We start from the raw sequence: 12599 nt of genomic DNA, 5'->3' as shown, positions 1-12599 counted from the left end.
ATGGAGACAGCCTGTGGATGTTGCCCAGCCATTACCAAGTGCAACAGCACAGGTCTTCACTTTATCATGGTGAGTGACATGCAGGGCACAGCAGCCACAGGGGACTCAGGGACCCAAAAACAAAAAAGGCTGTTGGTGGTGGGGTGTGGTAGGGGGAGGCAGGAGGGGGGGGTGCTGCACGCAGCTGATGTCCACCATAACAAAGGCTGACAGTGTTCCCTTTGCGGGCTCCTCAGTAGACGGCGGGACAATAGGACCTCCTTTGACCCGCACGACCGCCCTCAGTTTCAGGGGGGCTAGTGCGCTATTGTCTAGAAAGGAACCTGTTTTTAGACAATGGACAACTTAAAGCCCTGCGAGCACCCCCCCAACACGGCAAGGCTGCAGATAACAGCTCGGTCGTCATGTGAATCATCAGGCCGTGTTGGGAGAGATCATAAGGTATGATTCACTCATCTTGCCATAGCTGCAGTTTGATGTTTTGTGATAAGGCCGTGAGACTTTCGTCCTTTTTTTCCCTATCGCTCACACTCTTAAGTTTGGAGCCAAAGTAGGAATGTAACCATCTCTCCAAACGCAGAGTCACGCGGCGGCTCGTTTCCGATGGGTTTTCCGGAGCTGAAAATAACAAGAAAGGAAGGAGCGCAATGGCGGCAACCTGGAAGGCGGGCTGGCCTCATTGTGCACTTTTCACTTACCTCTTATGAATCCGGAGACCGAGGGCCAGGCTTTTGTGCTCTCGAGCCCAAGCCGTATCACATATGGTGCCATCTTGGTGTCAAGGGACTGAAGGGAGGGCACGTTTCAGCTTCCTTTCTTCGGGTTGATGATAAAGGCAACGCCCAGAATGCCATCCATGTTGGTGCTTATTTGTATTCCATGAAATGTGTAGAGTATGGGAATGTTCTTCCATCGTCCTGTTCGGGGGGGAAGCGTGGCCCTGGGAAAAGCCCCGCACACACACACACACACACACATTTGAGCAATCCTTCTACAAAATGCTTCAAAATACAGAATGGTGTTGAAAACATGGACTTTGAAACACAATCCTGCAGTGTTGCCCGATTGGATCAGATTGGAAGGCGCCTGCACAGAGTCACAACGGAACAAGCACATCATGTGTGTGTGTGTGTGTGTGTGTATTTTCTCTGAGTCAGACCTCTGGATGGTGCGAATTTGAATAATCTCTCGCCATCTGCCACCAACAGCCTCAGCCGCTCTGCTTTTTTTGGGGGCGTTTTCGTTGGTCACACACACGTACGCACCCGGTGAAGGCTGACATGTACATTCAAAGATGTACAAATGTGTATTTTGTCATCTTTGTGCAGAATTCTTTCCCCCATCGGGATGTTGAGTCAAATCTTGTACTTCTGCTTACCGGTCTTGCTGATGACAGATACGCTGAAAGGAGAAAGAGAGAAAAGGGGTTGAGTGATGTCATCCCACATTAGAAAAGCCCCAACCCACTTGGGTGGGGCGGGGTTGGCCTTTGACTGACAGTGACTCCAAAAAAAACGCTACCTCATTTACGGGAAAATGACACTTCAGAGGTAGCACTGCTCATCAATGTGTGAGTGTACGTCAGGATGCAGTTTTTAAGCCAGCCACGCATGCATTCACGCGCGGATATGAATTTGGCGGAGTGTGTTTGTTTGTTTACAAAAAGAGCAGATAAGGGAGGATGCTTGCGCCGGACTGATAATGAGGCCTGACATTCCACACTGGTAACCCTCCTGCGAAAAAGCCCCATGGCATATACCCCACCCAGGAGAGGACGTAATATGCTCAGGGCTTCCCTTTTTAGTGGACAGTAGTGGCGCTATTTGAGTGACTGAGAGTTGAGTCTGCCATTTTCCAACTGTTTACAGCCAATGGCGTGGTGGGTAGTGTTGAGCGAACAATTTGTTGTTCTGCTTCTGAGGTCGAAGAAAATGTCTTTATTTGATTTGAGGTTAATGTACTTTGTGTGCTTGACAGCTTGCACGAACAAGCTGACAAAACGTGCATGTTTGGTTGAAGCTATATTTGAAGGGGAACAGTTCAGTTTGACAATATTGCTGTGGGTTGTTGGCCTCTGTGTGCCCCCTGCCTACTGCGTGCCCGCGACCCCGTGGGGACAAAGCGGTACAGAAAATGGATTGATGGAATATTGCATTGGGCATTTTTGCAAATCACGTCCAGCGTCACTAGAGGGCACCACAAATGTTCACATCATTCTCTGTTGCCTGCCTCACTGAAGGCCATTTGGGCCACCAGTCTCAGGACTCTGAGAGGCTGATGATCTGCAAAAAGATGTCCGGTTTCAGTTGTTTCTCATCGAGTGCCGTCTGCTTTGGGACGCAGGCGACGGATGCTGTGTTCGTCTCGCAAGTGCAGTCTACTATGGGGTGCAGGATTGCGGGTCCAAGTGGCCTAAACAATGAAGTCATTCAATGCCAAAAACCATGTGACAACTCACACACAGATATGTCAAGCCATTTTTGTGCAGATCAGAAACATTGAAACACACAAATGAATTGTGAACACCTGTGATTTAAGGAGGTGCAGCTCATCTCGGGCTTTGCTAAGCTTCTTCTGCAGCTCGACGTATTTATACTGGAGCTTCTCCCTGTCTCCTCGCTCCTTCAGGAAGTCCTCCTTGAACACCTCCGCCTGGACAAGGAAACAAGCGTGTTAAGGCACAAATACACACACGTGAATGCAAAATGATGATGACAAAAGCTAACCTGATGTTTCCAGAGGTCCTCTGCAGATCCACGACTCTCCTCGAATGTCTGAAACGGATGGAGTCTTTCCTCAAGAGCCTTTGGGGACAAGCAAAGCGACCGCGATTCCGGGAGTCATTTTACAAATCATGGCAAAGCATGTTTTGAAATGATAACTATGGACTCACTTTATTGAGCCGGCTGATCTCCTCCAGCTGTTGCTGAGCCTTTCTCATCAGAATGTGGTTCTTCGGCTTCCGTCACAGCTTTGTCGAGTTTGGAGTTGACAGGCTAAAATGAATTTAAAATACGTATTTTAAAATGTATATTGCTGAGTTGTTCAATGAAAGACTCCCTCGTCTATATTTGTCATTATGTTAAGGCTGCGACCAAAATATATGCAGGTGAGATGCAGGTCTTACTTTTGTCCACCAGAGAGTGCCATACTCACTCTACACTGGAGTGCCTATTGAATTGATTCAAGATTCAAGAAGAATTGATTCGCCATGTTTGAGCGTGCCAAACAAGGAATTTGACTTGGTGACATCACAGTCTCTGTTCAACATTTAGGTGACTAACAACACTCAGCTCAGGACATGTGAAAATGACAAATGACAATATTCTCAGCCATCCCCTGATCTCGGTTTGCTATGTCTCTTTCACGACGTCGACTCAGAAGCTGTCAAAAAATCACCATCAAAATGATGATAAAGATCTTTCTTTAATAATGCTCAATCGTCGCGGGGAGACCCACAGCGGCTGACAATCAATGGACAAGCAGAAAGCCAACATGCGGGATCGCTGATACTGTAGGAGTAGACTCGCCTGTCTTGTGTGCAGGCACCATGAGTTTGACGCAATGACGATGTATGTGTGTGTGTGTGTGTGCGAGAAAAAATAAGAAAGCCAAGAAAGCCTCGCTTGACGCTGGCTTCTGAATTCAAGTCCCAATGCGGAAGGGGCCTCGGTGCTGTAACATTTGCGGCAGGCGGCGCATTTGATAGCGAGACTCCAAGCTCCGTCCCCGCACGACTGTTGAATGAGCAACACTCAAAGCTCTATCCCTGCACGACGGTTGGATTGGCTGGCGCTGTGCTCATTCCTCTCTTGTTATCCTTTTTGTTGTGTCTAATGTTTGTATTGATGTATTTAACTGCTGGCAACAAATGGATTTCCCCGGGGATTAATAACCTCTCTCTCCCGAGCTCTGTAGATGATGTGATTGTCTGATATTTGCGGAAAGTAAACTTGTCGAAAGAAAAGTTACAGACGTTTTTTTCAATTCATTACAATATTTATTCATAGATTTTCTTCCACAAAGTTCAGGACAAATGATTGTGAACTCCAGCACATCACTTTACACAATCTATCATCGAGCGTCATTGAAGACTTATCGATGGCTTACAATGGCAAATCATGAGGATTTGATCAATACGGAGCACTCGGAGACACGCTCAACCAGACATCCAAACGGCAGCGGTGGGTTGTTGCGGCCGGAGGCCAAAGACAGAGCCAGGTTAAATACGGAAGCCCAGCGCGGGGAGGGGAACATGCAGCGGCGTTCGTTATATGACAGGCAGAAGCAGTGCAGAAAGTGAAGAAGAAGAAGAAGACAGTGAAGAGGCGGGCTCGGCATGCTGGCGCGTCTTCGTACACCAAAGCCCTAAGACCACAATCGTACGCTGGACATCACGCCAGAGCTACTTACAAAGCCAAATACGCAGAGACATGGAGATACAGAGCCATAGATAGATAGAGAGAGAGAGATTAAGGTTCCAATACAGACAAACGGAGGTACTACGTAAGCAGGCCAAGGCAAGAAAGCGCATGCATGCACACACGTGCAGAGGAAGCCGGACCGGAAGCAACAAACCGCTTTGCCGTTAACGCTTGGCCGCTAGCCATTAGTGTTGCATTCATCCTCACCCAAACCTCAAGTCTTGGAAACATCACACAAATGCAAATACCACAGAAAAAGCACCAACAAAAAGGTTTATAATCGCCTGCAAAGAAAGACCAGTTTACCCTGACCAAACAAAGACTTGTTTGACGACCTCTTTTGGGCCATTCCGCCCGCCATATTCAAAAGAAATCATCAATTAAGACATTTGTAAGCCTAATCACGCAACACAAACACGGGGTGCTGTGCGTGCGAGCGTGCGTGCGAGCCAGCGTGTGCTTTCTGCTCGTAGGCTAAAGTGCACAAGCCCTGCAGAACAGCAAAACATCTATCTTTCAGGCGCTATATTCAACAGACAATACCAGCAAAGTTGAACGAGAAGGCAGCGAAAGGACGCCACAACACAGGCAAAGGTCACGCCGCCACAACACAGGCACATAGGACAACACAAAGTCCTTCCGGCTCACTAAACCTCATTCAAGTTGACACGCTAGATTTGGGAGTTGGGCCTGCTTACAAACATTTCATCAAATGTGTATGGAAACTGGTTTGCATCTGAAATGCAACTTTAGTGCTTTATTTATAATTCAGTCAATTTGTGCAGTCATTGAATGACTAAAATAAAAAAACAGCAAATTGTTTTTCTTCCCAATTGTATCAGATAAATGAACTGCATCAGATTTGAAGAGCGTCGCCAACGCTTTGCAGTCGTAGCTTTGCCCAGCTCAAAAATAGCAGTCAACGTCACAAACCTTCTCAGCTTTGGCGTACTACCTACACGTTTGCACTACTTACACTTTATTGAGTGAGAGCAAAAAGGAATTGTGGAGCTAATTGTGCTTTTCTTATGATCAGTCACGTGATCAATATTGCTGTAGAATGATGAATTAAGGCCGAGCCCCCCCCCCTCTCCAACCTCCCCTACATGAGCCAGGAAGCTATTGGCATGCGTTTGTTTCACAGCTGGCTGGCATCAACGCTTTTTGAGTCACCGGCCCTTCATTAGCATTGGGAAATTAGCCACGGGGCTAGTGCTCGGCCTAGATGATCACGGGAGGGGAGCAAAGCCCAGCACTTTGTTTCAAGAGGACAAATTCCATTTACACTAAGGAGGATTTTGTCGTACCAATGTCAAAACGATTAGAAAAATAATGCTAATATGACAAATAGCACACGATCACATATCAGCACAGTTAAAGTCACGGCAAACCTATAGCATTTGTTGATTGGGACAACACTGGCGGACAGAAGCACTTGTACTGCAAAGCTTTGGACGGCATCAGTCCGCAGCAAAGTTAGATACAGATAGATGTGTGTGTGTGTGTGTGTGTGTGTGTATGTACCGGGTGTATATCTATATTGCGCTTGTTCTTGTGTTATCTTGTTGGAGCAGCTTCGTTTTGTGCCACACGCTGAACAAAGCCGTTAGTCAATCGGCTCATTTCCTCTAGCCTGCCAATTGTGTTTCACATTTGATGTTAGCAAGAAACTAGCGGGCCTTTGGACATTGTCAAATTGTCTTGAGCGCACCAGTTGGACCGTAAACCTCAACTGGGAGGGACAGACTGCTTGCGAAACTTTTGGTTGATTACGTCTACATTTGAAAGTGTGTGGGATGGGTGAAACCATGGGACGGCAGGATCCCTACGTCGCAAATTGGGTCTTGAGCATCCGCACGCCATTTTGAAAGGGCAAATGGAATCTAAGGTTAGCTTTGAAAGGGGCTAAATAAAGCGTGGCAGCGAGTTACAGCGAGGACGGCCGAACGGAGCCGCTCCTTTAGAGATCCTGGCCCAGACGCTCAATTTCGTCGATGAGGAAGTCGATGTCCTGGAAGGTGGCGGCCGGGTTGGAGATGACCATGCGGAAGAAGTTGACCTTATCCCCCTGCGGCTGGTAGCTTACCATGGTGGTCCCGTACTCCATCATGCGTGCCTTGATCACCGGTGCCACCTGTGGCATTTCAGAAAATGACCCCTTGCTAACACCAGCTAACGTTTGTCCTTGATGTCAATATTCAATGAAACAGAAATCAAGCGAAGCAGCTCGCGCGCGGCCTTTGTTCCCGGCTGGCTACATTAGTGAGGGAGGGAGGGAGGGAGGGAGGATGTGTTGTTCAAAAGGCGTAGACTAGCGCTACATTAGCATTAGCGCATGACTTGCGACATACACTTCACCTTGTGCAAGCGTTTCTTCTTCTCCTCTTTGTCGTCCAGGCAGCGCATGCCGGGCGGCAGATACCAGAAGCAAACGTTGGTGTGCTGAGGCTGCGCGGGCAACAAACAAAGAAAGGAGCGCATGACTTGGGAAGAAGTCGAACCCAATTGAGATCAACGAAATGACTTGTAGCTACTTTTCCGTCAAAGACCATCTGGTATCCTTCTCTGTCCTTGATCTTGTTGTACAGGTACTCGGACAGCTCCAGACACTTGTCGATCTGTGCCTCAAACCCGACGGTGCCCTGCGAAGGGCGGCGCAATCGGTCATATGGCGAGGCATACGGTGAAGCGCGCATCCTCCCTCACCTTGGCCCTCCACATGAGCCACAGCTTGAAGATGTCCACGTGGCGTCCGCACTGCAGCGCCTTGTCTCCGGTATCATAGGACAGGTCGTAGTGCTTGTCCTGCTGGAACAGGTAGCAGGCGTGCATCTGGTTGCAGTTCTGCATCAGGCCCTGCCACAGGGGGAGTACGCTACTTTGGTGATTTTTCAATGTGGAAAGCAGGTAAGTAGTGCGGGGGCTTCAAACTTGCCTCCTCGCGCACCAACAGGGCAGAACACTGCAGCGGCACCGACATCATCTTGTGCGGGTTCCAAGTCACCGAATTGGCTCTGTGGCAACAACCGACCGGCATTACGTCGGCATCCGTGGCGAGTCGCATTCACCGAGACTCGGGTCGCGCGACTCGACACGAGCCCCTCGACACGAGCCCCTCCCCACGAGCCCCTCCCCACGAGCCCCACCCTTTGCAGACGCAGGACTTCCCTACAACCCCGTCTCCTCGTGGTGTTTTCAGTCGTTGAGGATCGATCGCCAAGGCTACAAAAGAGGCCACCCCGCCCGGAGCAGAGACCTTGTGAAGCAGCAGACTTGCCTGTCAACACCGTCCAGCTTCCAGCGGTGCCTCCTGGACATGAGCAGACTTCCTCCCCACGCACCCTAAACACAATAAATCAAGCCTTCGTCATTCTACGCTTACTGACCAACGGCTGGAGCCTCATTTTAAAGTTGATCTCTTTCTGGTTCATTTTGTCATCCGTAACTTGAGCCAAACTATCCGGATTGGGACTTTGCCGTCTGAACAACATTTTCTTTAGGGGGTAGGATGCAAAGATGATGCAAAGGAGGAGGAGGAGCAGGAGGAAGAAGAGGTCAACGATGGCAGTCGAGACGAGAAAGGGTGGGAGGTGATTTCTAACTGGCGCTCACATTTTGTCAAAGCAATTGGCATTCATCAGAGCCAACAGCGAGCGACTCACGTCCACGTGCATCCAGACGTTGTACTTCCTGCAGATGTCGGAAATAGCGATGAGCGGGTCGAAGGCGCCGTAGACCGTCGTGCCCGCCGTGGCGCTCACAAAGAACGGCACAAAACCCTGTGCGAAATCAGACCGCGGCATTACGTCGGCTTGGACAGCGAGCAGTACCGAGGCAGCCGACGCCTCACCTTCTCTTTGGCCTCCAGGATTCGCCGCTCCAGGTCGGCAGGGATCAATTTGCCCCTGGAAAAAAAGAACTCAAATTGCAGTCTAGGTAAAGTGGCACACAAGCGGTTGCATGAATATGTATGTTCAGTACCTTTGGTCGGCCTTGATGCAGATGACGCTTTCAGTGCCAATGCCAAGAGCCGCTGCTCCTTTCTTGATCGAGAAATGACTCTACGGAAGATGAAAACGTGGAATGTGACGCCACTGCCACCATTTACATCCTGATGGGCACGCTTGAAAACGCCAAAGCCCCAAGAAAGTCGTCCTTTTTGGGAAGGCTCTGGAACTACATTTGCGGCATAATAACGATACAGATTTAATATGATTGTTACATGTTCGGAGGTGAAGGCCACCAGCCTGGGAACGGATGACATTCCTTTTTCCTTGACTTCAGGGAACATCTTGAAACGGGCCAGCAGCATGGCGTACATGTTGGAAATGGCGCCACCTAGCAGACATAGCAAACATCGCAACCCACGTGCTTTAGCTTTGAAACCATGTCAAGAATCCAGAAATCAGCGTCACCACGCACGTCGGCGGTATGTACATTTTGAAATGAACATTTTCATTTAGACACACTTCTGCCAACACACCGTATTTTCAATTTGAGATCATGTGAACGTTTCTATTCCAATATCCATAGATGGAAACAAATGAAATATAGAAGTGTGCAGCATATCAATATTTGTATAGAGCATATATCAACGTAGTCAAACCCGATCCTGCAAATAATCATAAAAGAAGTTCAAGCGTGCTGAGGAGGCTCCCCATTTTGTTCACGTTAATTGGCTGCCCTATTTTCTTTCTTTCTTTTTTTAGATGCAAATGACGCTGTCAGTGCGCACGCGTGCATAAGCGGGTTGGTGCGCAGCGCACCAGGCGAGAAGATGCCGTCGCCGCGGCCCTCGTGCCAGCCGATGATCTCGCGCATCTTCTTGAGCGTCACATACTCCAGCAGCACAAACACCGGAGCCACCTCGTACGTGAACCTGCGTGGTGATGTCAGAGGCACACGCATCACACTCCCATAATCTGACGGATACGAAAACGCTATCGAACGTCGAAGAAGCGTTTTTTTTACTGTTATAACAGGGTGAAAATATTAGCAACCGTTTTGTAAGCTGCACGTGAACACCACGTGAAGCAGAATGCATCTTTTAAAAATGGCCGAGATACATTGTGCAAGTGTATCGAATAAAATATCAAATTCCTTTATTTGACCTGCAAGGAATAATTTTACACAGACAAAAACTAGAGAAAGAATGAATGAATTCAATTCCCAAAAACAAAAATTGAAAATGTAAAAAAGCATCAACCGTGTAACGTACACCACACACATGAAACAAATGCATTTCAGTAAGTGAGCTTTAACATTTCTATCGGCCGCATAAAAAGTACATTTCTAGAAGTTATAATGAATTGCCCGCAGTCACTGTTGGGCCAGCCGCATGGGGCTTTATCAGCCCAAAAGCAGACACATGCACGCTAAATGGAGCCGCTGGACTTCATTTCACAGCCAATTTTCTCCTTTCTTCTTGTTCCCATGGGGATGCAAGGAGAGAGGGGCGGGGCAGAGAACAAAATAGAAAAAGAGCGAGTGAATGGGTGAGGGGGGCTAATTCTCTTCTTTTTGTTCATTTGACAGTAAAAAAAAAAAAGGGGCAAAAGAGGCACACGCGCGCGCATGCTGTACAGGAAATGAGGATGATGATGATGATGATGACGAGGAGGAGGAGGAGGAGGAAACTCACATGTTGGTATTGGCGGTGGACGTCAGCCAATCAGCGGCCAGGCCCACCATGTCCAAGCCAGTGGAGAGCTGGTTGAAGTACCTAGGGTGGGCTGACGGAGGTAAAAGCTTGACACACACATCTCACAGGAAATGAACGGCAAAATCAATGATCAATCATGTGCGTTAAATACAAACCATACATTCTGTTGTCATTTGGTTTGTTGCAGCAGAAAAACATTTCTCATTGAACGTTATTTCTTATTTTGTGGATTATTTTGCAGCAACTGAATGACTTTTTTTCAAGGTGGTTATAATTCTGAAATATTGTAAAGGTATCTTTTAGATCTGGGGCTACAACGCATTCAGCTATTTTTTGAAAGCAAGTCAATGTGTACTCTAGGTTTCAACTATATTATTTTACGCACGTCCAGTACATAAAAAGCGGTCGTTTGCGTGTTATTTTTTTTTTCTCCATGACGTGCCTTAATTGGGCCTAAGGCACGCAATCTGCAGATGATTATCTTTGGACCTTCAGAGAGATATGGAGGAGGTCAATTTAATATTTCATTCGTCCAATAGAAATGCCTTTTTTTTGTGCGGGCGAGCTCACCTGTCTTGATAGCGTACTTGAGGGTGGCGCGGCAGCTGATCAAGATGTCGTCCAGTGTGCTGGGCTCATGCTGCAGCTCCCAGTTGTTCATCTGCAGCAGCTCGCTAGGGTAGTGGAAGTCGATCACTTTGGTGTCGCGGTTGAACGACTCCACGATGTAGGCCAGCAGGATGTCCACCACCTCCTGCAGGAAGCTCAGGGTCCTGGCGTCTCCATCCATGGCCGGGAGTAGGTCTGTGGAACAAAAAGGAGAGGTCATTTTTTCAAATATTTATTTTTAAACGTCGATGGTTGTCATTGTTTTTTTTTCTGCAGCAGAATAAAAAATAAATCAAGGTGACCTCTATGCAGCAGCAATCATCAAATCCAGGATGCGTTTAATTGATCACATGCTAAAATAAACGATCTAAATCATAAACGTCATGTATTGAAATCCAAGGTCGATTATATAACCGGCACACAGCTATTTTACCATAAATATGGCCAGAAGAGGCCTAAGAAAATGAATCCTGCTCCTGTTTCAAATCTTTGGGCTCCTCATTAATGACTGAAAATGCAGATTTTTGTTGGTTTAGTAGGTGCACGCACGTGCGGCGCACCTGTAGAGTAGAGGTCGGCGAAGCCTTGAACGGCGGCTTTGGCGCAGTCGCAGCTTTTGTTGCATCCGCAGCTGGCCTCCGCCGGGTGAAGAGGCTGCTTGGCGGCGGGGGGCTCGGCTGCACCTTTGTCCCCCTCGTTCACGTTCAGGAGCGCTTCAACGCATGCACACAATCGGTACACTTCAACTCAAGACATAAAAAACAAAAACAAAACATGCAGGAAAATAACCATTGAAATAAACGTACCACATAATTTGGATCCGAGCCCTCCGGAGATCTTTCGGGCCGCCGCCTGGCACCAAGCCCGGGCTATAAAAGATAAGAGGACGCGCAACTCGAAAAAAAGCACCAAAATGTCACCCGACTGAATGTGACGTAAGTCGACGATGAGAACGATATTCCTAATTAAAAAGGTGAAGATGCAAGGCCTGCGTGCGTGCGTGCGTGAATGAATGCGCGCGTGGCGCGATGCACTCACGAGTGTTGGGACTCTGGCTGCCCGAATTGTCCCCCGCACCGAGGGACCAGAAGCCCGGGGACGCCATAGCTCAGGAGTGTGGCGTGCTGGTGGTGGGCGACGTCGGCGGCGGACGCGCACGCGCGCGCGCGCACATCCACGCACACAGAACCCAAAAAGAAAGCGCTATCACGACGCTTCTTCGCAAACAATTGAAATGATTTCACACATACACACTCCTTGGGAAATGGGTTGTTCAGGAAGAAAAAAAGTCGTTACACCCTTCAAAAAAAAAAAAAAGCAAGTGGATTACAAAACCAGCATACACGGACGGAGGGCTGTAGGAGTGACATCCATTCTCACGTCACCCGAAGAAAGAGAGAGAAAAATCCCGCATTCACTAGCAGGTCATGCCGAGCTGCGAGCCGTCGTGACTCGCATACGTACACTAACTAACACGGCTTCGAATGCCGACCGAGACGTCTGGCTGCGGGACTCGAGCGGACTCTGCCCCCCAAGGTCAGAGAGGAAGGAGGCTTTTCTCTCTCTCTCTCTCTCTCTCTCGCTGCAGCGTCTCAGCTGTTACTCCAAAAGTATTTCAGACTCTTGTACTTCAGGCGAGCGACTCCATAGACTGTGTGTGCTTGCCTATGTGTGTTGTATTCGTGTTCTGATTGAGCAGTTACGTTTGCATAAAACAATTCAAGAATTGTACATATATGAGCATCATATTGTACAGAGATTGTCCACCCACCCTAATAGAACATGTCCACATTGCTGTTGCTCCCTCTTCACTATGATTGACCCATACTCAAATATTCGGACTGGTATTTACTAAATATATTATGATTATCTTAGAATTAGAGTTTGTGAAATACTCGTTTATT

The 12599-nt window shown here is 48.1% G+C and overlaps 1 protein-coding gene and 1 long non-coding RNA gene across 2 annotated transcripts; both read right to left on the bottom strand.

Moving 5' to 3' along the window:
• Positions 1-1201: 1201 nt before the first annotated feature.
• On the bottom strand, positions 1202-6543 carry LOC147041392 (uncharacterized). Its single transcript, XR_015069186.1, has 5 exons — positions 6511-6543; positions 2894-2996; positions 2727-2804; positions 2527-2652; positions 1202-1401 (listed from the first exon to the last, which is right to left on the bottom strand). It is a non-coding gene; the product is annotated as an uncharacterized LOC147041392 (long non-coding RNA).
• gad2 (glutamate decarboxylase 2) lies at positions 4097-12196 on the bottom strand. Its single transcript, XM_085939406.1, has 16 exons — positions 11734-12196; positions 11502-11564; positions 11256-11408; positions 10657-10890; positions 10066-10156; positions 9191-9303; positions 8647-8762; positions 8406-8485; positions 8275-8329; positions 8087-8203; positions 7702-7766; positions 7376-7438; positions 7131-7299; positions 6959-7066; positions 6783-6872; positions 4097-6558 (listed from the first exon to the last, which is right to left on the bottom strand). Exons 1-16 carry the CDS (start codon positions 11798-11800, stop codon positions 6385-6387), a joined length of 1758 nt encoding a protein of 585 aa, XP_085795532.1. The 5' UTR covers positions 11801-12196; the 3' UTR covers positions 4097-6384.
• Positions 12197-12599: the final 403 nt, after the last annotated feature.

The sequence above is a fragment of the Syngnathus leptorhynchus genome, chromosome 19 (genome assembly GCF_054491065.1).
Source record: "Syngnathus leptorhynchus isolate UIUO chromosome 19, UIUO_Slep, whole genome shotgun sequence".
NCBI classification, from domain to species: domain Eukaryota; kingdom Metazoa; phylum Chordata; class Actinopteri; order Syngnathiformes; family Syngnathidae; genus Syngnathus; species Syngnathus leptorhynchus.
Note: the sequence above shows the minus strand (reverse complement) of the source record. Positions and strands in the feature narration are given on the sequence as shown.